The following is a 22,383-nucleotide window of genomic DNA, read 5'->3' as shown; positions in this document are numbered from 1 at the left end:
GTGGCCTGTACCTCTTTAACTGGGCCCAACCCCAGGCCTTGGTGACTCCTCTCAGAGGTGTCAGGGAAGAGGCAATCTTTCATTTAGTAAGATGGGAGCCTTGAGCTGCTGGGGGCTCTCAAGTACTTCAAAATGAACTGATAATACAGTCCAAAACCCTGGATTCAGCTGTGCCTGAAGCAAGGGACTCACTTCCCGGGTTTGCCTTTTTTCTTACCCTGGTTGGGGTTGGTTATGTGTCACTTCTGATCCACAGCAGCACGGGTCCCCCGGCTAAAGGGTATGGCCCCGACTCTGATACACTGTGGGGAGCTGCAGGTTTCTGAACGGAGAAGCTCCACTCTAAAGGCTGACGGGCACAGATGAGAACAGATCTAATTGCCAGAGTCAGAAGACTGAGAACCTGGGAGGTGGGACAGTGGATGATAACAGGGACACAAGACAGCATGGTGACAAAAGCTCAGAGACAAACCAGCTGCATTCAGAAGAGAGTGGGTAGGGTCAATGGAAGGGGAAGGAAATGGATTTCAAAGACAAGGAAGGAAACATTAAAAATCAGGGATATGTGAAGGCAGAGGAGCGAGGGGGCAGGAGGACCAAGGACACCTGAAAAGGAACACTGCCACCTGCCCCCTCACCCAACTTCCTCCCACCCTGCAAAGGGCTGCTGGGCCATCTCCACATCAGTCAATGCTGGTGCCCTCCTCACAGCTAACCTTCAACAAGTTCTGGATCTGAGAAGAACCTTATGTGCTTCCTTGTGCTTATCACTTATTTGCTGTGTGACTCTAGGAAAATTACTTAACCCTTCTGGGCCTGAGTTTCCTCACCTAGTAAATCATATGCTGACAGTAAGTTATTTAGAACCATGACTTGCATGTGGATAGAAATTAGTACATTTACCATGTTCTTGTGATGAAATTACTCCTATTTTATAGGGGATGAAATAAAATGGAGGCTAGATAGATGCCCAAAGTCGTATAGCCACTAAGTGGTAGGGCTGGAGGTCAAACACTGCCTTTCTGATTCTTAGTCTTCTGTTCCTTCAACTAAGCAAACAATCTCATGTTCACCCACCAGAAGCCACAACAAAGGAAGAGTTCCTTGAAAGTGTAAGAGGTAACGCTAACACAGACCAAATCATGAGGAACCAAATTCTGGAATGAGTCCAGAGGTTGGGAAGTGATGTCATTTAATGATTAGCAAATACTTTACATGGAGTTTCAGGTAAAAACTTCCATATCCTTTGGCTCCTAGTCTATTTCTGTTATTTTCAAAAAAATCATGGTAAAGGATGACAAGCTTTACAGCCTGGCCCACATCTGATGCCCCAACGTGCTTTGGCACGTGCCTGTTCTGTGCTGTCTCACTTCACATATGAGAAGCTTTGAGCCATCCACGTCTGACAGGAAGTGATATGCTTTCCTGAATGCCATTTAGATCAAATTCTAGGGTATTATAGGGGTGGAAAGGGAAAAAAAGTACCATTTTCCCCTTCAATCTGGGTGTCAAATAATTTGAGGCTGTCATCTAATTATCATTATTTATACATCACAGTGGTATCACTTGGCAGTTTATAAAACAGAGGAAGGCACCCTCCCAGGCACAGATACTTAAAAGACAGTTAAGACAATATATTTATAAAACACCAGGTGAGAGGGTGGACAGCTATCACACTTGAGAAATTACTGCCTTTTCCCTTCATCAGCCCTGGGAGGAAAAGAGCTGTTATCACCATGACGGATTAAGTTTGGCGGCTTAGCTCAACCAGAGAGAACAAGAAACATGTTCGAATTTCAGTTGGAGGTACTGTGTATTTTTTAGTTGCATCCGATCAGCATCCTCCAGCAGTAAAACCCTTTACAAGGTGTCAAGTTTTCCTGGGTAAAACAGTAATGACAGTGAGCCTTCTAGAAGTAGCACAGGTAATCAAAGATGGCCTAATTGACAAGGAGGTGAAATACAGAAAAGTGGCTGTTTTGTCTTTCCCATAACGCCGTGTATGACCCACTGTGTTTCCGAGTGGCGGCTTAGGGAAAGCTTCATGGAGGGGAATAAGCCCAACAGGCACAAGAAGGGTGGGTTTTTGATAAGTGAAGGGCTAGGTCTATGGGGTGGAGTATACTTCAGAAGGAGAAAAACAACAGCATCCTATCAATCACCACGGGTATGAGTTCAACAGCTTGACCTCTGCCTCCCACCTGCTGAATTGCTTGGTCCACGTGTTGGTGATGCTACTGCCAACTGCTCAGTACCTGCCAAGTGCCAGGCACTGATTAAACGATTTATAGGCACTCTCAATTCTCAAACAATGCTACAAAGTTAGATACTGCACTGTCCCCACTTCACACTGAGAAAATGGAAGCCCATGGAAGGAACAGGTCCAAAGCCTAACAGCTTGTATGCGGGACCCCAACTCCAGTCATCTTGGTTCCTCCAGCACTGTGAGCTCCCAGAGTTCCTTGGCTTAGTCCCTGTTTGTTTTCCAACACATTCTACATTCTCTTTCCATATTATTTCACTTTCTAAGAGGCAAAGACTAGTAGCACAGGATCATGCAACTAATAAGTGGCATTTGTGCTACTCGTGACAAGGCCTACCTCGCTCATCTGCCAACAAGCACTCACAGGTGACTAGAGCTCTGGGGGTGTGGGGGACACAGGGGGAAGGGCAGGAACAGAGTTTGGGAGGCACGCTGTTCCCGGTCGCAGTGGGCCTTGCTGTCACACAAAGGATTCTGCACGTTGTCTTGTGGGCCAAGAGGACACACTGCAGGTTCAAAGTCAGGGGAATGCAGACCCTGGCAGGTGAGCTCTGGAGGTGTAGTCGTAGCCAAGATGGGGAGTGAGGGGAGAGATGCAATCCATCAGTCCAGGGAAGGAGAAGACAATGACCTACAGCAGCAGGTACCAAAACTCTTGCTAGGGCAGAGGGGGACAGGATGTGGCGACCGGATGTGGATGAGAAAGACGAAGGAGTAGAATGCCAGGAAGCGGCTGTATTGGCTGAGTGGGAGAACACGATAGCTTAGGAGAAAACTCCATTTGAAATAGTACTGATCACCTATAGCCCCGCGGGAAGCCCTGAGTACCCTCAACAGATGGCAGGTGGTCAGGGATGGTGTGGGGAGGGGAGGTTCAAGGTGGCGTCTCCTGTGAATTTCATCAGTTTTTCCAGCTGGAGCCACAGGGACAATAAGAAAGCAAATACTTGTGGTATATAAAATAGTTTAACCACAACGCAGAAGAGAGACTTGATACAGTTCTTGTGGATTCAACTGAAGCATTTCTGATTCTGATGAAAGAAAGGGGAAGCTGCCATCTTGGAGGCAGATGCATCTAGGGCTCAGAAGGGGCTGAGGTGTCCCTCAGCACTAAGGTAAGTGCAGGAAAGCTCAGACTACCTTTGTCTGAAGGAAAGGGTTTTGGCCATTGATCCAGGATTCTTAGATGGTCATGTGCATTAATTCCCAGAGGTAGGAGGCGTTGTGGCCCCCAAAGTACCAGGTAGGCTTGAGTCCAGGACTAAATCAGTGCCTAACAAAGTATGTGCTCCATAAACACCAAAATGCATGAAGTTCAAATAGAAAACTTCTATCTCCTTGAAACACTGACAGATGCCTTAGGATTTGGAATACAGCCACCCTATCTTTGAAATTGTTGGATTTTTCCTATATTCAAAACTTTTTGAACCTAAATGAGTTAGAGTCTAATCTAAAAGTTAAATACACTTAAAGGCATAAACCCAACAAAATTTATATACTTGATAAATTGGTATTAGACCTCAAAAGAATCGTCTTTTAAGCACCTACTGTGTAACAATAGCTAAGTACTATGTACATAGTCAAATGTACCCTTGACATCAATCCCCAAAGCTCCTGAAAGTGTTCCCAAAGGGAAAGCTATGGACCCTATGGCTCTAAAGCCAGTTAGCTTCATCTTGAAATGTTAGGTTTACTGATTCATTCATTTAAAAGCAGAAAAAAATGAGAACAAATCACTGGTTACCAGAGACTTAGCTTCCATACCATGAATGAAAGATGGTGGCTCCACATCCCTTATTTTTACCCCATAGAAAAATGTCCTTCCATGCAACCATTGGTTTCTGAGTCACAGGTCATTATTTGGCAAAGTGCGGAGCTGAGGGGCCCTCTAGGTGACTTCATCAGCAGTGTCTGAGACTCTTGATTCTGGGCACAAAATTGGACTGCTTGCACTGCCAACCTCAAGTCAGTGTTCCAGAACACAAGGATCAGGATGGCCTCCAGGGGAAGGACGAAAGTGGCAACTCCCGTTACTGATAACTCAGAAAGTGTGGGTGTTTTGGATATGGAGCTCTGCTAAGAAGCACAAAGGTGGGCTGATCTAAAGAAACCGGATTTTGGACGATGTCCAGTTAAAGAAGTGATTATAGAACAGGGTATTAAGTAAGTCTATTTGGTAAACTTGTAACTGAAAATATTAAAAGGCAAGTCTTACAAGTACTGAAGTAATGAAGGCAAGGCCTCATTTGATAACAAACCAAGTTTTCATCAGTAACCTCTTTGAGACTAACAATACAGAAACTTTAAGAACATCTACTAAAGGTATAGGGATTGGCATTTCCAAGTACCGCAACAGGCTCCTAAGGGTGTGCAAGTGTGCTTTATCTTCAACAAGATAGGTGAGCCACTCTAGATTGCAAATTGCTTACAAACATATTTGAACACCTACTGCACACAACGTCTACTGGCTAAATCCACATGGTGTCCACAGCCACTGTTGTCCACATTTGCTCTCCTCACAGAAAGGACAGTGTGTACTCTAGGAACTGAAAGGAAGCAACATCAACTAACAGATGTGCCAAGCCCTGGAGAAAGCAGCTTATAGTCCAGTCAAGGACACACACAAGGAAACAATAATACAAGGGCTATGTGCTAAGCCCAGGTTCTAGAAAGCTGTGGGATGCAAAGGAGGAGCAATCTAGAGTGGAGACAGGGAAGGCAGGTGGGTTTGGGGGTGTAGGGGTGCTGTTCCTGATGTAGGTTAAGTCTGATGAATGATGACATGGTTATTAGGTGTCCACTTGACTGGGCCATCAGATACCAGATGTTACATCAGATACCAAACGTTACTCACTTGGGGTCTTGGGGGTGTTTCTGGGTGATACTAGCATTTGAGTCAATAGACTGAAACAGACTGCCCCAAACCCCTCAATATGGGTAGGTATCATCCAATCTGTTGATGTCCTCACTAGAACAAAAAGGGTGAAGAAGGATGAATTTGCTCTTTGTTGGCTGGGACCCAGGTCTTTTCCCAAACTCAGATGGGCACTGAAAGCATCAACTCTCCTGATCCTCAGACCTTCAGACTCTACAGCTAGTGCAACTACACCACCAGCTCTCCTGGGTCTCTAGCTGGCAGATAGCAGAGGCTGAGACTTCCTAGCCCCAAAATCATGTGAGCTAATGCCTCACAATAAATCTCTTTGTACACGTACCTATAGATCCTACTGGTTCTCTTTCTCTGGAGAATACAGATGGGCTCGATTCATAATGAGCTGGAACATGAAGGGCCAGGAAAGAGAGAGAAGTGGTCAGGCCCAAGTAGTCAGGAGAGGAGTCAGGGCATGAAGAGAAAAGTCAGCCATGTTAAGGAGTCTGGCTTCTACCTAACAAGCTTTGAAGATGGGTGACGTGACCTGATGTGTGGTTTAACAGACACCCTGGCAGCTAGGTGTGGAGAGGAGCTTGGAAGCTGCCTTGGGAAGCACGGTGGGAGGGTACTGTAGCAGGAGCTGACATGTCATGGATACAGTGGCAGCGAGAATGACCAGAAGTGACTGATTATCAAACAGCATTAAGGAAGTTATTAAGCAGCATTAAGCACCAAAGCTTGGGTAGAAAAGAGGAATCAGAGGTGACTTTATACATTTTGAGCTAGGATGGTAGGGTGAAGGTAATAGGAATCAGTAATCAGATTTTTATAATAGTATGGCTTACATGATGAAGATGATTTGGTAAGATTTACAAGGCCTTTATCCTCAGGTACCTTTTGAATAATATAACTTAAATTATACTCATAATTGGATAAGTATCTTATAAGCTTCAAATTCTCTGAAAAATGGCCCAATTACATCACTAATCCTGCTTAAAAAACTGGTGGCTTTCTATATTCCTCTTGGGACAAAGTACAATTCCAGTGGGTCTTGCTTGCCAGTCTCCTTCAAAACAGGCATCCAACCTCAAAGCCTATGGCCTAGGGGCACCTTGGTGGCTCAGGTCATGATCCTGGGGTGTTGGGACAGAATCCTGCATGGGACTCCCCGCAGGGAGCCTAGCCTGCTTCTCCCTCTGTCTCTCATAAATAAATTAAAAAAAAATCTTAAAAACAAACAAACAAACAAACAAACAAAACCCAAAAAGCCACATCACAGCCCCTTCCCAGGCACATGGAATGGCCTGCTGTTCCTCAAATAGAACCTGCCCTGTTCTCTCTGTCTGGAAGCCTCTTCTCCCTTGACGATGGGTTAAGCTCATAACTCATTTTTCAAGACCCAGGTCAAACGTCATCTCCTTACTGAAGCCTTCCGCAGGGACCCCGGCAGATTGCATGCTCCTTTCCTCAGAGTCCATATGTTGTGAACCCTCCACGCTATAGTTCTCATCACATACTATCATCTGTTTTCCTGAACTTATCTGTGAACTTCATGAGAAGGAAGACTCCATCTCGTTCCTCCTCCTATCCTCAGGGCTCCTGAGCTGGAGGCATGGAGAGTTGGTGGAGCTGAACAGAGGGACTGCAAGGTCACTCCAGATAGGCCGGAACGTTCAGTTATGAGCCTGGGATATACTCTGAGGAGGGCAGCCGTGGAGTTGTGCTGTACAGTCTCTCCTTCACAAGCTAAATGTCTCATCCTGCATTCAAGTTACTTCAGCAAACTGACAAATCACCTCATGGCAAAGATCTTTGGGTTGCCCTCAGAGTCAAAACCATAAATGTTAATGTAATTGTTAATGTAATTCTTCTGTGAAGACCAAGCAAAGGTCTATTGGTCATTCAGAAGCTTCATATACCGGTAAGTGACACAGTAGCTTAAGGACAAAGTCTCTTCTGTTGCAAAATTCCCTGACATGGTTTAATGCAAACTGATAAAACACACAACTCACTTATGGGTGATACCCTCTTGCAGTAGGGAGGCTTCCTAGCTCACAACAATCTGCCCTTCTCTGGGACACAGGCCTGCTGTTACGGGACAGGGTCAGGGCAGGACAGAAGCATGAAAAACAGAACTAACCTCAGGCAGTCCTTAAATGTGGAATGGCTGCCAAATGAGTGCACAAGCCACTGCAGAGGTGTCCCCAGTGGGAGCCACCCAGACAGGTGGTATGCTGCTGAGGTTCCCAGGGCTGGCCCTACACCAATCCTCAAGGCTCTGCTGTGCCACTGATGCCATGACAGGCCTTTCAGCATCTCTTCAAAAACTACCCTCCTTTTGCAGACTTACAGAAGCTCAAGTTTGTTTCTTTTGAGAACAACGAAAAGGACCTGAACACCTACTTTCAGCCCTTTGGGTTCTGCTTACCGAGGCCAATTACTTGTCTCACAGATCTTGGCATCTAGGCTGCACCTGGACATCTCTCAAAGAAAGTGCCTGTGTATGTACGTATGTATGTATGTAAGATTTTATTTATTTATTCATGAGATACACAGAGAGGCAGAAATATAAGCAGAGGGGGAAGCAGGCTCCATGCAGGGAGCCCGATGCAGGACCCAATCCCAGGACCCAGGGATCACACCCTGGGCCACCCAGGTGTCCCAGAAAGTGCCTTTTTAAAATGACCTTGCTCGGGATCCCTGGGTGGCGCAGCGGTTTGGTGCCTTCCGTTGGCCCAGGGCGCGATCCTGGAGACCCGGGATCGAATCCCACGTCGGGCTCCCGGTGCATGGAGCCTGCTTCTCCTCCCTCTGCCTGTGTCTCTGCCTCTCTCTCTCTCTGTGACTATCATAAATAAAATAAAAATAAAATTCTTTAAAAAAAAAAAATAAATAAAATAAAATGACCTTGCTCAATGTGACTAGTAGGCTTCCTGGGAGGGTCAAACACTTTTTTTTTTTTTTTTCAAAGATTTATTTATTTGAAAGAGGGAGAGGAAGAAAGAATTCCAAGCTGGCTCCCCGTCTAATGTGGAGCCCGACACAGGGCTCAATCCCATGACTCTGAGATCATGACCTGAGTCCAAACCAAGAGCCGGATGCTAAACAGGCTGAAGCCCCTAGGTGCCCCAATGTCAAATACTTCTGTGTCTTGTCTGCACACCTCATTTTGGCATCCTGCCCAAATAATGCATGGTTTAGTGAAGGACACAGGCAACCCACCCAGAAAAAAGACTGACCATAAACCAGTGACAGTTTTGGGTTCTCACTAGTGTTACGGAGGAAGCCTGCTTTAAAGCACTGTTCTACGATCTGCACCTTAAGACATGCCAAGGAACCCGGATTGCTGGATAAACACTGTCTTTTTGGTCACTGTACTTGGGGCCTCACTCTTGAATCTATCAGCATAGTGGAGGAGGGGGGTTAATATTCTTGCCTGACAATCTTTATAAATAACTGAATCTCTTATCTAGAATGTGCTATAGTGGGGGCTCTTTCTTATTGCAACAGTAGACAAGAGACTAATTTGGGGATTCTAAATGATTATGCCTATTTTTTTCCTCTATTAGCTGTCTCTAATGTACAGTTAGAAATAGAATCAGAGGTAAAAATTAGCTTAGCAGGGTCTAGAGGACCTAAAGCACAATAGATTTTTTTATTACCATTTCCGTGATGAGAAATGGAGTCAGAACCGTTAGAAATGTCTAGAATTTGGCATATGCAAACGACAAAAGTCAAACAAGAGTGACATGGAATTTATTCCATTACTTAAGCTATTATTGGGAAATAATCCTGGCCTTAGTTCAAAGCTACGGTCACTACAGTCACACCAAATTACTATTATTATCCCAGCGTTGTAAATTTATTATTTCCCTGTGATAAAGCTGAAAGATCACAGGGGGTAAATCAGTAAGAGATGATGGTTTGAGGTCTGGAGCCCACTCAGCTGTGGAACCCTAGGGAAGTCACATCCTTGTCTAGAGAAAAGGGGGAAAGGGGGAACCATCTGTCTCCAAGGATATGGAGGGGGAAGCAGCTGTAAGCAGTGTTAGGATCCACTGACTCTGTAGGAAAAAAATGAAAAGTGCTAGAATTTCATGATATTACCCTAAGGAGAAGTTTATTTGACAGTTCTGTAGCAAAGCCCTCTGAGTTGGAGAAGAAAAAGATGGATAAAGATCGACAGAGGGAGGAAAGAGGGAGAAAAGTACTTTTCACTGGAGTGTGGTAGGGAGGTAGGGAAGACGACAGGTGGGTGGGAGAGGCTCTCAGGTGCCCCTTCAGACTATGCCTACATGTCACATGGGTCTGGATTTAAGCCTGAGAATAAGTGCACAGCATTCCCTTAGAAAAGTATTCTGGTCTAGTCCAAGTGGTTTCCAATGGAGATGCATCATGTGTGTGTTTATCATAAGCTCAACTACAGCAGGTGGCCCCCCACCAAAAAAAAAGAAAAAAAAGAAAAAAAGAAAAAAGCATTAGCCATCCTGTCATGTGGGCAGTTCTGATTGCATTCCACTGAATATGTGAGTGAATGTGAGGGGCAAGGTAAGTGGTCTTGGGGTCTGTGTGACATCTCTCTGGCCCAAGAGTTATTTTAGTGCTTAGAAATCAGAAGGCCTGTACAACCAGTCCCAACATGAAAATCAGCCATACTGTCTGGTTTTGGCTGCAAGCGGAGAACTGTTCCACGCGGGGAGACAAGCTGGCTGTGCTAGACACCCCAAGAGAGAGATACAGCTTCCAAACTGGTATGTTTCTAGGGGGCTTACCAGCGAGTCTGATTGCACAGGCCCTCTGTGACCCCCTGGACTCCTTCTCGAGATGTTGTGAGTTTCCTTGCCTGACACGTGCTCATGCGACTTCCAACATGGGATGCCCTTCCCACTCCTCTCCGCCTACCCTAAACCCTAGGTATCTTTCTCCCCACCCTACCACCCCCTCAAATCTTCTAGCTTCCAAAGACCTCCTCCAAAGGAACATCTTGCTCTTGGTTGAGTCATCCCTTCGGTGACCTGTCACCACCATCTTGTAATGAATCTTAACAATATTTAAATACTGTGAAACATGTGATTAACTTTCCCCAAAGCAATTATCTTCAATCTGTCATCAGGTACACTCCCTGAGAGCAGCAATCTCACTGCACCAGAATAGCGAGTGCTAAATATATTTGTTGGCACAGGCCAGCAGTTGAGAGCACAGGCTCTAGATTAGAACCCTGGTCCTGCTACCTCCTGGCCTTAGGCAGGTCATAATGATCGAAGAAAGAGAACATGAAAACCCAACTTGTTTCATGTGTGACCACTCAGGCAGTTTCAAATGTGAACTTACAAATGCTGACGGCAGGAAAAGGACCCCAAGCTCATAGGAACGGATCATCAACTGGGCACCATTCTTCTCTAATGCTCCCCAGGCGGCCTTGGACAGATTTGCGCTGCAGGGAAAAGGACACAGAGAGGGCTGGCTCAGTGAGGCATTTCAGCGCAGGTCAAACTTTCACAGCTGCAAAGGCATTGGTCAAAACCACAATAAGCTGCAATCACATTCATTCAGTTTTTAGCAGAGTTGTGTATTTTTAGAAATGGAGTATTAAATCCTACTGTGCTATAATCCTGAGGATTTACCTAATTGTTAATTTGGGACAGATTTGCCCTTATCTGTGTTTTCCCCGAGGATAGCTATTCAAATAATTATCCTTAGATTTATTTTTCTGTCTAAAGTTCTTTTTCTTTCCAGGACTCTGGTATAGCCAGAAAGTCTTTGTTATATACCAAAGTAGCTTTTTATTTTTTATTTTTATTTATTTTATTATTTTTTAAAAAATTTTTATTTATTTATGATAGTCACACACACAGAGAGGCAGAGACACAGGCAGAGGGAGAAGCAGGCTCCATGCTTGCTTGGGAATCCGAGGTGGGATTTGATCCCGGGTCTCCAGGATCGCATCCCGGGCCAAAGGCAGGCGCTAAACTGCTGCGCCACCCAGGGATCCCCCAAAGTAGCTTTTTAGAAAAAACTTTGTTAATATGATCTTAGATAGTATCTTAAACTTCACATTCTTTTTTTCTTCCTTTGGTTGTGGGCCAGAAAGTGATAATTTCTACCTTCAATCTAAAGAAAACAGCTGAGGGTAGTAGACTGGCATTTGTATCCAGAAAGAAATGGGAGTGTTCAAAGTCATGTTTTCTATGGGCAGAGTTGCAGGTACGCAGAAGAAAAAAGCCTTGGAATAGACCAGATGGGAGGAACCCAGATGCTATCGAACAGACCTAAACTTTGAGGCATCAGCTCTAGAAACATGCTCTCCTGCATCAAACCAGGCCAAGAACCCTCACCCACCAGTTAATTAACACAAACCCACCACGATTTTTTTTTGCCAATGAGACTCATCCAAATTCTATTTTGTTTTTATTATTTAAAGATTTTATTTATTTATTCATGAATGACAGAGACTCATCCAAATTCTATTTTGTTTTTATTTTTTTAAAAGATTTTATTTATTTATTCATGAGTGACAGAGAGAGAGAGAGAGAGAGAGGCAGAGACACAGGCAGAGGGAGAAGCAGGCTCCATGCAGGGAGCCCGATTTGGGATTCGATCCTGGGTCTCCAGGATCACGCCCTGTGCTGAAGGCAGCACCAAACCGCTGAGCCACTGGGGCTGCCCTCTATTTTGTTTTCAGAACAGAGAATATTCTCAACTATTCAGACCCTTACAGCCCAACTTCAAGGACAACGGGAACTCTACCAAAATTCATGCACTGGGGTATCAAGTATTCTCCTGCAGCAAGTGCTGAACTGACATCACAGGAATCAGAATCAAAGATAAGCAATAACCAAGTAAGGTGAAAAGTATGATTTCTGTTCAGGGTCCTATGGAAACAGACAAAGACTATGGAAATCAGAGCTAAACAACTGCTAAAACAATTAAACTAACTTAAACACAACCCTGCCTTCTTTAATGGACCATGCTGAGAACAAACAAGAAACTCTACTTTGATGCTCAAGGGCCATAATCCTGAAGATCATCATCTGTGATGGATCACAAAGACAGAAAATGTAGAGCAAGTGGGAAGTTGACAATATAGTGGTACTGTGACTCTAGGAAAATTGTTTTCTTTCGAAGTCCAAGATGAGAGGTTACTTTTAGGTCTTTCAGCCATTAATAAAATATGGTGACCTCCTGGGCAAAACCATAGGTCCAATGGCACAACCAACTAGTGAGTGTAAGGTAGAAGCAATCTCTCTTTGAATATTTCCCCCACTTTCTAAATTATTGCCTGAATGCTCTTTTGACATGTATTATCTAACTCTAACCATCACAGGCCAGAGGTACTTTCTGGAAAGCTTGCTTTCATTCTTCAGACTAGTCATACTTCAACATTCCAAGATCTGAGGGCTCATTCCAAGGTAAAGACCGTGAGAGACCACCAAGACACCTTTTTCAGATGGTTTCCTCCAATCCTTCCTTTGTATTTAGCTTCTAACAGAATTCCAAGCATCTGGAACCTAAACTACATCTTGAATAATTATACTCAAAGTCACTAGTAAGCTCTCTAGGTTAGGTTGTAAGTCAGTATTTCTTGAAAGAGCATCTTTATGGATTTTTTCTTATCTGAATACACTTTGGATCACTGGTACCCATGGCAGCCAAGACAAGGGGTATTTTCCCCAAATTCCAACCCTGCCTGCAGTGTGTGTGGTATAGACATGCACCTACAAGTGTCTACCAGAAACCCAGTGTCTTGTGAGGTACAGTGACACCACATGGCTGCTAACGACCAGCTCTTTTGCTCCCAAAACTCCAAAGGAGTTCTAGCTTTTCTCTTCCATTCAGAATCTAGGTCTACTGCCAGTCCTGGCTTCCAGCTGAGGCCACTGCCATTACTTAGGTTCACTTCTACTGTGTTCTCTATCCTTGTTCTTTCAGTTTTCTTCGGTCTCCTGCTGGATGGGGCTGCTCTCTCCCCTTCCAGTGCTCAGGTCTGTTCTGTTGTTACTGGGTATCAAATGATGCTGCTTCAAAGAAGATTGGGGTTTTTAACTTATTTTCTATTCTTTAGGGGTATTAAAGGATTCTGAAAATTGGAAAATTCCAGAGGGTGGGATCCCAGATGTCCAAAGTTATACTGTCCAACAGAAATTCTGTCCAAACTGCTAAGTAAGTGAATAAAGCAGAGGCTTCTCAGAAACAGGTGTGGGGCAGGCATAGTTCAATCAAAGAAGTAGAAGGATGAGAGGATGTGTATCATAAAGAGTATGTACTCAGAGGAATTTAACTTATGTAAATATAAGGAGCTTATAAAGCAGTCTTTAAGGGCCATATGTGCCCTGAAGCTGGAGTTTGAAGTCTACAGGGACAGCAGAAGCCAGGAAAGATGGATCTACAGTCTAGAGTCACAAGCTAGAACCATGGGCAACAAGCAGAAACCGTAAATAGAGACTAAAACCATGTCTGTTTGCGTTGGGGGGTAGACACACACGTCAGGTGAGGTCCAGGGATTAGAGGAGCTGAAGCAGAAACCTGGAATGGGTACAGACGTTGCACTTCTGTATTTCCACTGCTGCCTCTTGCCAAAGACTTGAGCTGGCTCAATATGACAATGTGTAGGTTATAAAAAGAACTGCTGGGCAGCCCCAGTGGCACAGCAGTTTAGCACCGCCTGCAGCCCAGGGTGTGATCCTGGGGACCCGGGATCGAGTCCCATGTCGGGCTCCCTGTATGGAGCCTGCTTCTCCCTCTGCCTGTGTCTCTGCACCCACCCCCCGAATAAATTAAAAATCTTTAAAAATAAATAAATAAAAAGAACTGCTACTTTACATGTGCCCTCCAAATCTCCAACAAGAAACTCCTCTGGGGCCCACTCCTACCAGAAACATGTAAGAAAGGGAATTCTGGAAAACAGTTCAGCCCATGCATACTGACACATCACAAAGCAGACCAATGGTCAGTTACTGAGCTACGCAATTTGTAAAGCTGAAACTGTTAAGAGTAAATTTAAACTGATGACACATAACAAAGTTCCTCATGGAAACCATAAGGATGCCACCTAAGTAAGGTACCCAGAGAAGGCAGATGTTGAGAAAAGATCCCTGGACCCCCAATTGGGTGAGAGGATTTCTGTTCTGTCTTCCCCACTAACAAGATGCTAAGGCACTCTTCTTCCTAGGCATTAGTTTCTTGTCCCTAAAATGAGGGAGCTTTGGCCAATGAGGCCATAATCCCTTTCTGGACAACAGTCTACAATGACTAGAGACATCTACATCCAACATCCTAACTAGAGAGCTGCCCTCCACCTACATTTTCCAACCAGAAAGATTAAATCCATTATTTTCACTGGGAGCTCACTGCTGAGGAGTGTTTATCTCAACGTTCATGGTAACATGCTGGGGAATCAGTCATGCAAGAAAGGAGAAGGGGGCAACGAAGAGGACCACTGGGCCAATCTGGCTTCATGCATCTTTTTTTTAAAAGTTTCAAGTCTGGTAATAGCAATATCATCTGCCACCTCCAACCCTGGGCTGAGCACCTGTTTGAGCTGCTCATTCAGTTTACTTTTAAGACTTAAAAATTTTTTATTTATATACATTTTTACTTGAAGTATAATTGACATGTATTTTGACTACAACAGTGACTTGACAATTACATACATTACAAAATGCACCACAGTGTGAGCTTCGAGACTTAGTTAGAAGGTATATAAAAACCACAAGGATGACTGTTATGGGAACATGTGTCCACTGAAAACATTTCTTTCATAATGAGTACTTAATCTAAGCAGCAGCGACACAAAGTGCAGACATGGCCAACAGATTGAGCTTTTAGCCACATCTCTTAGAGGACCGGGGGCGGGGGGTCTGGATACTTTCACAGACAGATGCAATAAACAGAATGTTGGCAGTAGATGTGAGAGAAGATGTAGACAGAGCAGCTGTGTGGCGAGGAGGGAAAATGATTAACTCTCACTAATGTTGCTGTCACTCCATCCTAAAATCCGGCTGCCTGTCTGTCTCCTCCTCCCTCCCCATCCACCCCCCACCACACACATGCAGTTATCTTTTGATTTGCATTTGCTGGTTTTCTCGTACTGCCCTTGGACTGTTTCTTTATGCATTGAGAAAAAGTTTCACAAATGATATGGAAAGATACTGTGAAGGATTTAAGTTGGATATAGGTATACACAATTTTTTTCTTTAGGAAATAATCTTTACATTTTGATGGATTTTCCCTCTAAAACATCCGTCCTATTTAGACCCTCACCAACATGTATAAGAGACTCTTGGATCCTTGAGAACACTGGATGGATAATGTCTATGAAAATTTTTGCTAACCTAATAGGCAAATAGAGCTCATTTAAATTTGATTTCTCTGATTCCTAGTGGTGTTCAGTTTTTTTTAAAAAAGATTTTATTTATTCATGAGAGACAGAGTGAGAGGCAGAGACAAAGGCAGAGGGAGAAGCAGGCTCCATACAGAGAGCCTGATGTGGGACTGGATCCTGGGTCTCCAGGATCACAACCTGGGCCGAAGGTGGCGCCAAACCGCTGGGCCATCGGGACTGCCCATGTTCAGTGTTTTTAACTGTATTTATTGGACATCTAGGTTTAATTTTGTGAGTTAACCATCTTAAAATTATGTTACTTGTCTTTTTTACTGATAACCAGTATGCATAGTTTCCTATTGCTGCTTTGCCATAAATTTAGTGGCTTAAAACAGCACGAATTTATTATCTTAAACTTCTGGAGATCAGAAGTCTAAAATGGGACTTGCTGGACTAAAATCAAGGTGTTGGCAAGATTGCATTTCCTCTAGAGGCTCTAAGGAAGAATTCATTTCCTTGCATTTTCCAGTTTTTAGAGGACACCTGCATTCCTTGTGTCTCAACCTTGGTCTTCAAAGACCAACAAGGTCAGCAGAGTTCTTTTCCTATCTCCATCACTCTGGACTTCTCCCTCCCACTTGTAAGTGCCTTTGTGATTATACTGGGCACTCTCAGATAATCTCCCACATTATAATTCCATCTGCTACCTTCACGGGCTCTGGAAATTAGGACATCTTTGAAGAGCCATTCTTTTCTCTTCACGGGGCTTTTCATATATTGTAATTATGCAGCAAATGTTCTCCCAGTTTGTTGAAGTGCTAATGAGAACCTTTATATTTCAGGTCTTTCTTGCTTTCTTTCTTTTTTGGGAAGAGGAGACAATTTATCCAAGTTGCAATTTTTTTCCTTTACCATCCTCTGAGTTTGAGGTCTTGTTTAGAAAGGCCTTCCTTAGCCATCCCCAAATGGTGTCTTCTGATGAACTGAATTTCTAAAATATTTTTGAATTCCAAAAATACATTTTTTTTATGGTCAAGTGCATTTTTGTGCCATCTACTAAACTTTTTCTGACTCCAATGTCATGAGAATATTCTTCAGTTTTCACTTCATAGTTTTAGCTTTCTTACTTAGGTCTATCATCTGAGATTAATTTTGTTTATGGCCTAAGATAGGCCAAGGTTTGTTTATTCTGTATGGATTTTCAACTGCTTTAACCACTATTTACTGAGAAGAACGTCTTCCCCCTGCCTGGTGCCTTTGTCAAAAGTCTTTGATTATATCTATTTCTGGACTCTATTCCATTGATTAGAATATCTATATTCTTATACTATACCACAGTCTTATTCTTGTTTTATACCAAGTCTTCAAATCAGGTACTGTAAGTACGTTTCTTTAAGACCATCTTGGTTATTTTAGATCCTTTGTATATATACATGTACATTTTGCAATCAGCCTGTTCTCTAAAGTTGTCTTGCCTATTCTAAATACCTTGCATTTTCAAATAAATTTTAGAATCCGCTTGTTGATTTTTTACAACAAAACTCTGTTGGGATTTTGATCAGGATTACAGTGAAATCAAGGAAGTAGGGAGCAACTGATGTCAATACTGAATCTTCTAATCCATGAACATGTTATATACATCTCCATGTATTTAATTTCTTTCAGCAGTGTTTTATGTAGAGTTTTCAGTGTAGATGTCTTACACAAGTTTGGTCAAATTTATTTCTAGCTATTTGATGCTTTTGATAGCATTTTTAATAGAACTTTATTATTTACAATGTCACCTGTAAATACAGATAGTTCTTCATGATCTTTATGCCTTCAATTTCTTTTCTTATTGTACCAGCTATATTACAAAAAAAAAAAATCTCATTTAGTCTTCAATCTGTTGTATCATTTCATAAGGCTTCTCCCCATAGTGTTATACTGCAATCACTCAAAGGCACAGAAATCCTCCACATTATCAAATCCAATGGGAACTTTTTGACCTTATTTGATCTCTTAGCAGTATATAACTCTCATAACTCACCCAGATTCCTCCTTTAAAAATGAGATATTTTCCCTTGATTTCTGTTAAACTTTGGTTTTCTACTTTCAATCTCTCTGGTCACTTCTTTCGGATCTCTAAATACCAAAGTGCCAGTTATAGGTCATACCGCATGTCAAGACATCCACAGACACTGGTCCTAGGCTCTTGAAGAGACTGTCAGAAACAAAATCTGGAGATAGAGAGGTCCACTCAAAGGAAAGAAGATTCTTACAGTTAAAGCTTCAATGAAGAGACACTTATCCCAAATTTCAAAGCAATAGGAAAATAATCCCAATCCATCATGAGCAAAAGTCAACAGAAAATAGGATCAGACTGGTAATGTACATTGATTAGATGGTAATGTGAAATTAAATGTTTAAAACGATGAGTGTGAAATGAAAAATGCATATGTGACAAGAGCAATTTATACACAGCACCTACACATACCAGTTTAATCCCTTTATTCTGTTAATTCTCATTCTGAACTATTAGATTCTGTACCTATATCATTATCCTAATTTAATTGATGAGAAAAAGTGAAGTAATTTGTAATTTGCCTGTCGTTTCATAGGTAGTAAGTGGCGAAGAATGTGAAGCCTGCAGCCTGACTCTGCTTTAAGTTCTAAGCCACAAAGCATACTATATTTTACAAGACCTCAGACTGAAAAATGTAGTCAAAATAACACATGAGCTGCTGCTTAAAAAAAAAATTAATAGAAGAGAGAAAGCAACTCAATAGAAGAATGAAAAATAAAGGGGTCTCACATGCATTTAGTAAGCGTTGATTCACTTGAAAGGAATGCCAGGAAGAAAAGCAAGCAAAGAAATTAGTAAACCTGTGGGTAACTCTAAACAGGAATGATTCACTTCCAAGGCTTCAATATAATATCGGAACAATTCTGGAGAACAACACGTGAGAGGGCAAACAGAATGGGAGTTCCATTTTCCTAGCGGTTTAAGAAGAGGAAAACCCCAACTGACTTTATTTAGTTTTTTAAAGATTTATTTATTCATTTATTTATGAGAGAGAGAGAGAGAGAGAGAAAGAGAGAGAAAGGCAGAGACACAGGAGGAGGGAGAAGCAGGCTCCACGCCGAGAGCCCGACGCGGGACTCGATCCCAGGACTCCAGGATCACGCCCTGGGCCAAAGGCAGGCGCCAAACCGCCAAGCCACCCAGGGATCCCCCTCCCCAACTGATTTTATTTTATTTTATTTTATTTTATTTTATTTTATTTTATTTTATTTTATTTTATTTTATTTTATTTATTTTTTATTTATTTATGATAGTCACAGAGAGAGAGAGAGAGAGAGAGAGAGAGGGGCAGAGACATAGGCAGAGGGAAAAGCAGACTCCATGCACCGGGAGCCCGACGTGGGATTCGATCCTGGGTCTCCAGGATCGCGCCCTGGGCCAAAGGCAGGCGCTAAACCACTACGCCACCCAGGGATCCCCCCAACTGACTTTAGATTCCAGATTAGAGATGGACTATACTTTTTAAGTTACTAGAAAAAAGATAAAGCAAACCTGATGAATCAGACAGAGGTGAGAAAAAGGAGGCAAAGAAAAACATGGAAACAGGAACACATAATAGAAAATTACGAATATATCAGTATTAACACTGAATGCAAAAGCATTAAAGTAACCTACTAAAGATTATCAGATTTATAAGGTACATGCCTTTTTAAAAAAGGAGAAATGAACATTAAAAGAGAAGGGACATCTCAGATTCAACATCAGAAGCACAGCCCATTACAGGAAAAAACGGTTAAGCTGAACTTAAGAACTTCTGCTCTGCAAATAGAACTATTAAAAGAATGAAAATAAAAGCTGTGGGGCAGCCTGGGTGGCTCAACAGTTTTGCGCCACCTTCAGGCCCAAGTCGTGATCCTGGAGACCCAGGATCAAGTCCCATGTCAGGCTCCCTGCATGGAGCCTGCTTCTCCTTCTGCCTGTGTCTCTGCCTCTGTGTCTCTCATTAATAAATAAATAAAATCTTTAAAAAATATATAAGCTGTGGACTAGGAGATAATATTTGCAAAACATATACCTGATAAAGGACCTGTACCCCAAATAGACAAAGAACTCTTAAAATGCACTAAGAAAACAGTTACTATTTACAGATGACATGATGCTATATATAGAAAGCCTTAAAGGCTCCACTAAAAAGGTCTTAGAATAAATGAATTTAGTAAAGTTGCAGGATAAAAAAAATACATACACCGATATCTGTAGTGTTTCTATATACAAATAACTGCAGCAAGAGAAATTAAGAAAAAAATCCCATTTATAATTACATCAAAAAGAATAAAATACCTAGGAATAAGTTTAACAGAGAAGGTCAAAGACCTATACTCTATAAAGATTATAACATATTAATGAAAGTAATTGAAGACAAAACAAATAGATATATGATACCCATGGATTAGAAGAATATTAACATAATGTCTATACTACCCAAAGCAACTAATGCATTCAATTCAATTCTTATCAAGACACCAAGGCAATTTTTCAAAGAATTAGAACAAAGAATTCTAAAATTTATATAGACTACAGAAGACCTGGAATAGCCAATGCAATGCTGAGGAAAAAAAAAAAATCAACAAAGCTGGAGATATCACAATCCTATAATAATCTAAAGAGTATGGTACGGCACAAAATCAGATACAGATCGATGCAATAAAATAGCCCAGAAGTAAACTCACATTTATGTGATCAATCAATGATAAAGGAGGCAGGAAAATATTATGGGAAAAAGATAGTCTTTTCAATAAATGGTGCTGGGGAAACATGCAAAACATGAAGAAGCTAGACCACGTTCTTATACCAAATAAACTCAAAATGGATTTAAGACCTAAATTAAGACCTGAAACCATAAAACTTCTAGAAGAAAACAAACAGTAATCTCTTGGACACTGGCCTTAATATTCTTCTGGGTCTACCTCCTCAGGCAAGGGAAACAAAAGTAAAAAACTTGAGACTACAACAAATTCAACTTTTGCACAGTGAAAGAAATCAACAAAATAAAAAGGCAACGTACTGAAAGAAGATATTTGCAAATTACATATATCCAATAAGGGGCTAATACTCAAAAAGATAAGGAACTCCTACAACTCAATACCATATACAAAAATAAAAAATCCCACAAATAATCTGATTTAAAATGGAAAGAGGGGACACTTGGGTAGCTCAGTGGTTGAGTGTCTGTCTTCGGCTCAGGGCATGATCCCAGGGTCCTGAGATCAAGTCCTACATCGGGCTCCCCACGGAGACACTGCTTCTCCCTCTGCCTATGTCTGCCTCTCTCTCTCTGTCCTCTCATGAATAAATAAAATCTTTAAAAAACAAAAACAAAAACGGGAAGAGGATCTGAATAGATATTTTTCTAAAGATATACAGATGGCCAACAGATTTATGGAAAGATGCTCAAACATCACTCATCATCAGGGAAATGCAAATCAAACCCACAATGAGATATCGCCTCACACGAATCAGAATGGCTAGTTCCAAAAGAAATAAGCAAGGATATAGGGATGGCTGTGTGGCTCAGTGGCTGAACGTCTACCTTCAGCTCAGGATTCTGGAGTCCCGGGACTGAGTCCCACATTGGGCTCCCTGTGTGGAGCCTGCTTCTCCCTCTGCCTGTGTCTCTGCCCCCACCCCCCCCGCGTCTTTCATGAATAAATAAATCTAAAAAAACAAAAAACAAAAAAGACAAGGATATGGAGAAGAGGAAACCCTCATGCACTGTTGGTGGGAATGTAAACTGGTGTAACCACTATAGTAGACAGTAAGGAGGTTCCTTAAAAATAAAAAAAAAGAAAGATAGAAATACTATATGATCCAGTAGGTTATTTACCCAATGAAAACAAAAACACTAATCTGAAAAAATATATGCACCACTATGTTTACTGCAATGTTGTTTATAATAGCCAAGATATGAAAGCAATCTAAGTGTCCATCACTAGATGAATGGATGAAGAAAATGTGGTATCGAGACACAATGTTACATTACTCAGCCATAAAAATAAGATCTTGCCATTTACAACAACATGGGATGGAACTAGAGGGATTATGCTAAGCAAAATTAAGCCAGAAAGACAAATACTGTATGATTTATTTTACTTATATGTGTAATCTAAGAAACAAAAACAAATGAAGAAACAGAAATAGACTAACAGAACTGGTGGGTGCCAGAGGGGAGGGGTGTAGGGGGATGGGTAAAACAGGTGAGGAGATTAAGAGGTACAAACTTCCCACTATGAAATAAATAAGTCATGAGGATGAAAAGTATAGCATAAGGAATAGAATCAACATTTAATAATTTTGTACACCTGAAATACTGTATTTCAACTACACTTTTTTTTTTTTTAAAGATTTTATTTATTTATTCATGAGACACAGAAAGAGGCAGAGACATAGGCAGGGGGAGAAGCAGGCTCCATGCAGAGAGCCTGATGTGGGACTCTATCCCAGGATCCTGGGATCACGCCCTGAGCCGAAGGCAGATGCTCAACCACTGAGCCACCCAGGCGTCCCCTTAACTACCCTTCAATAAAATTCAATGCGAATTCTAGGTGTAATGAAGTAAAGAAAACAATTTAAGAAATTGGCAAAGGACCTGAACAGACACCTCACCAAAAGATACACAGATGGCAAATAAGCTTAAGAAAAGATGCTCCACATCATTTGTCATTAGGGAATTGCAACTTAAAATGAGTTACTACCACACACCTGTTAGGATGGCCAAAACCCCTCAAAAAACACACAGTATCAAAAACCGACAATAAGAACTATCATTCTTTGCTGGTGAGTATGTAAAATGATAGTCATTTTGGAAAAACAGTTTGGCAGCTGCTTTCACAGCTAAATATATCAACACTATACAACCTAGTAAT

General features: G+C 42.0%; 1 protein-coding gene across 3 annotated transcripts in view; it reads right to left on the bottom strand.

Annotated features, from left to right (window-relative positions):
• The window catches only part of TDP1 (tyrosyl-DNA phosphodiesterase 1), an 83,263-nt gene that overhangs the window by 12,453 nt on the left and 48,427 nt on the right, over positions 1-22,383 (bottom strand). For 2 of the 3 annotated variants that reach the window (XM_026012533.2, XM_072745581.1), the window contains exon 14: positions 10,467-10,569. In XM_026012533.2, coding sequence (XP_025868318.1) covers positions 10,467-10,569 — 103 coding nt within the window. Of the gene's footprint in view, positions 1-10,466; positions 10,570-17,485; positions 17,660-22,383 lie in introns of those variants that run through there. The other variant, XM_072745582.1, reaches the window with a different exon arrangement.

Source organism: Vulpes vulpes, unplaced genomic scaffold, assembly GCF_048418805.1.
Source record: "Vulpes vulpes isolate BD-2025 unplaced genomic scaffold, VulVul3 u000000644, whole genome shotgun sequence".
In the NCBI taxonomy this organism is placed as follows: domain Eukaryota; kingdom Metazoa; phylum Chordata; class Mammalia; order Carnivora; family Canidae; genus Vulpes; species Vulpes vulpes.
Note: the sequence above shows the minus strand (reverse complement) of the source record. Positions and strands in the feature narration are given on the sequence as shown.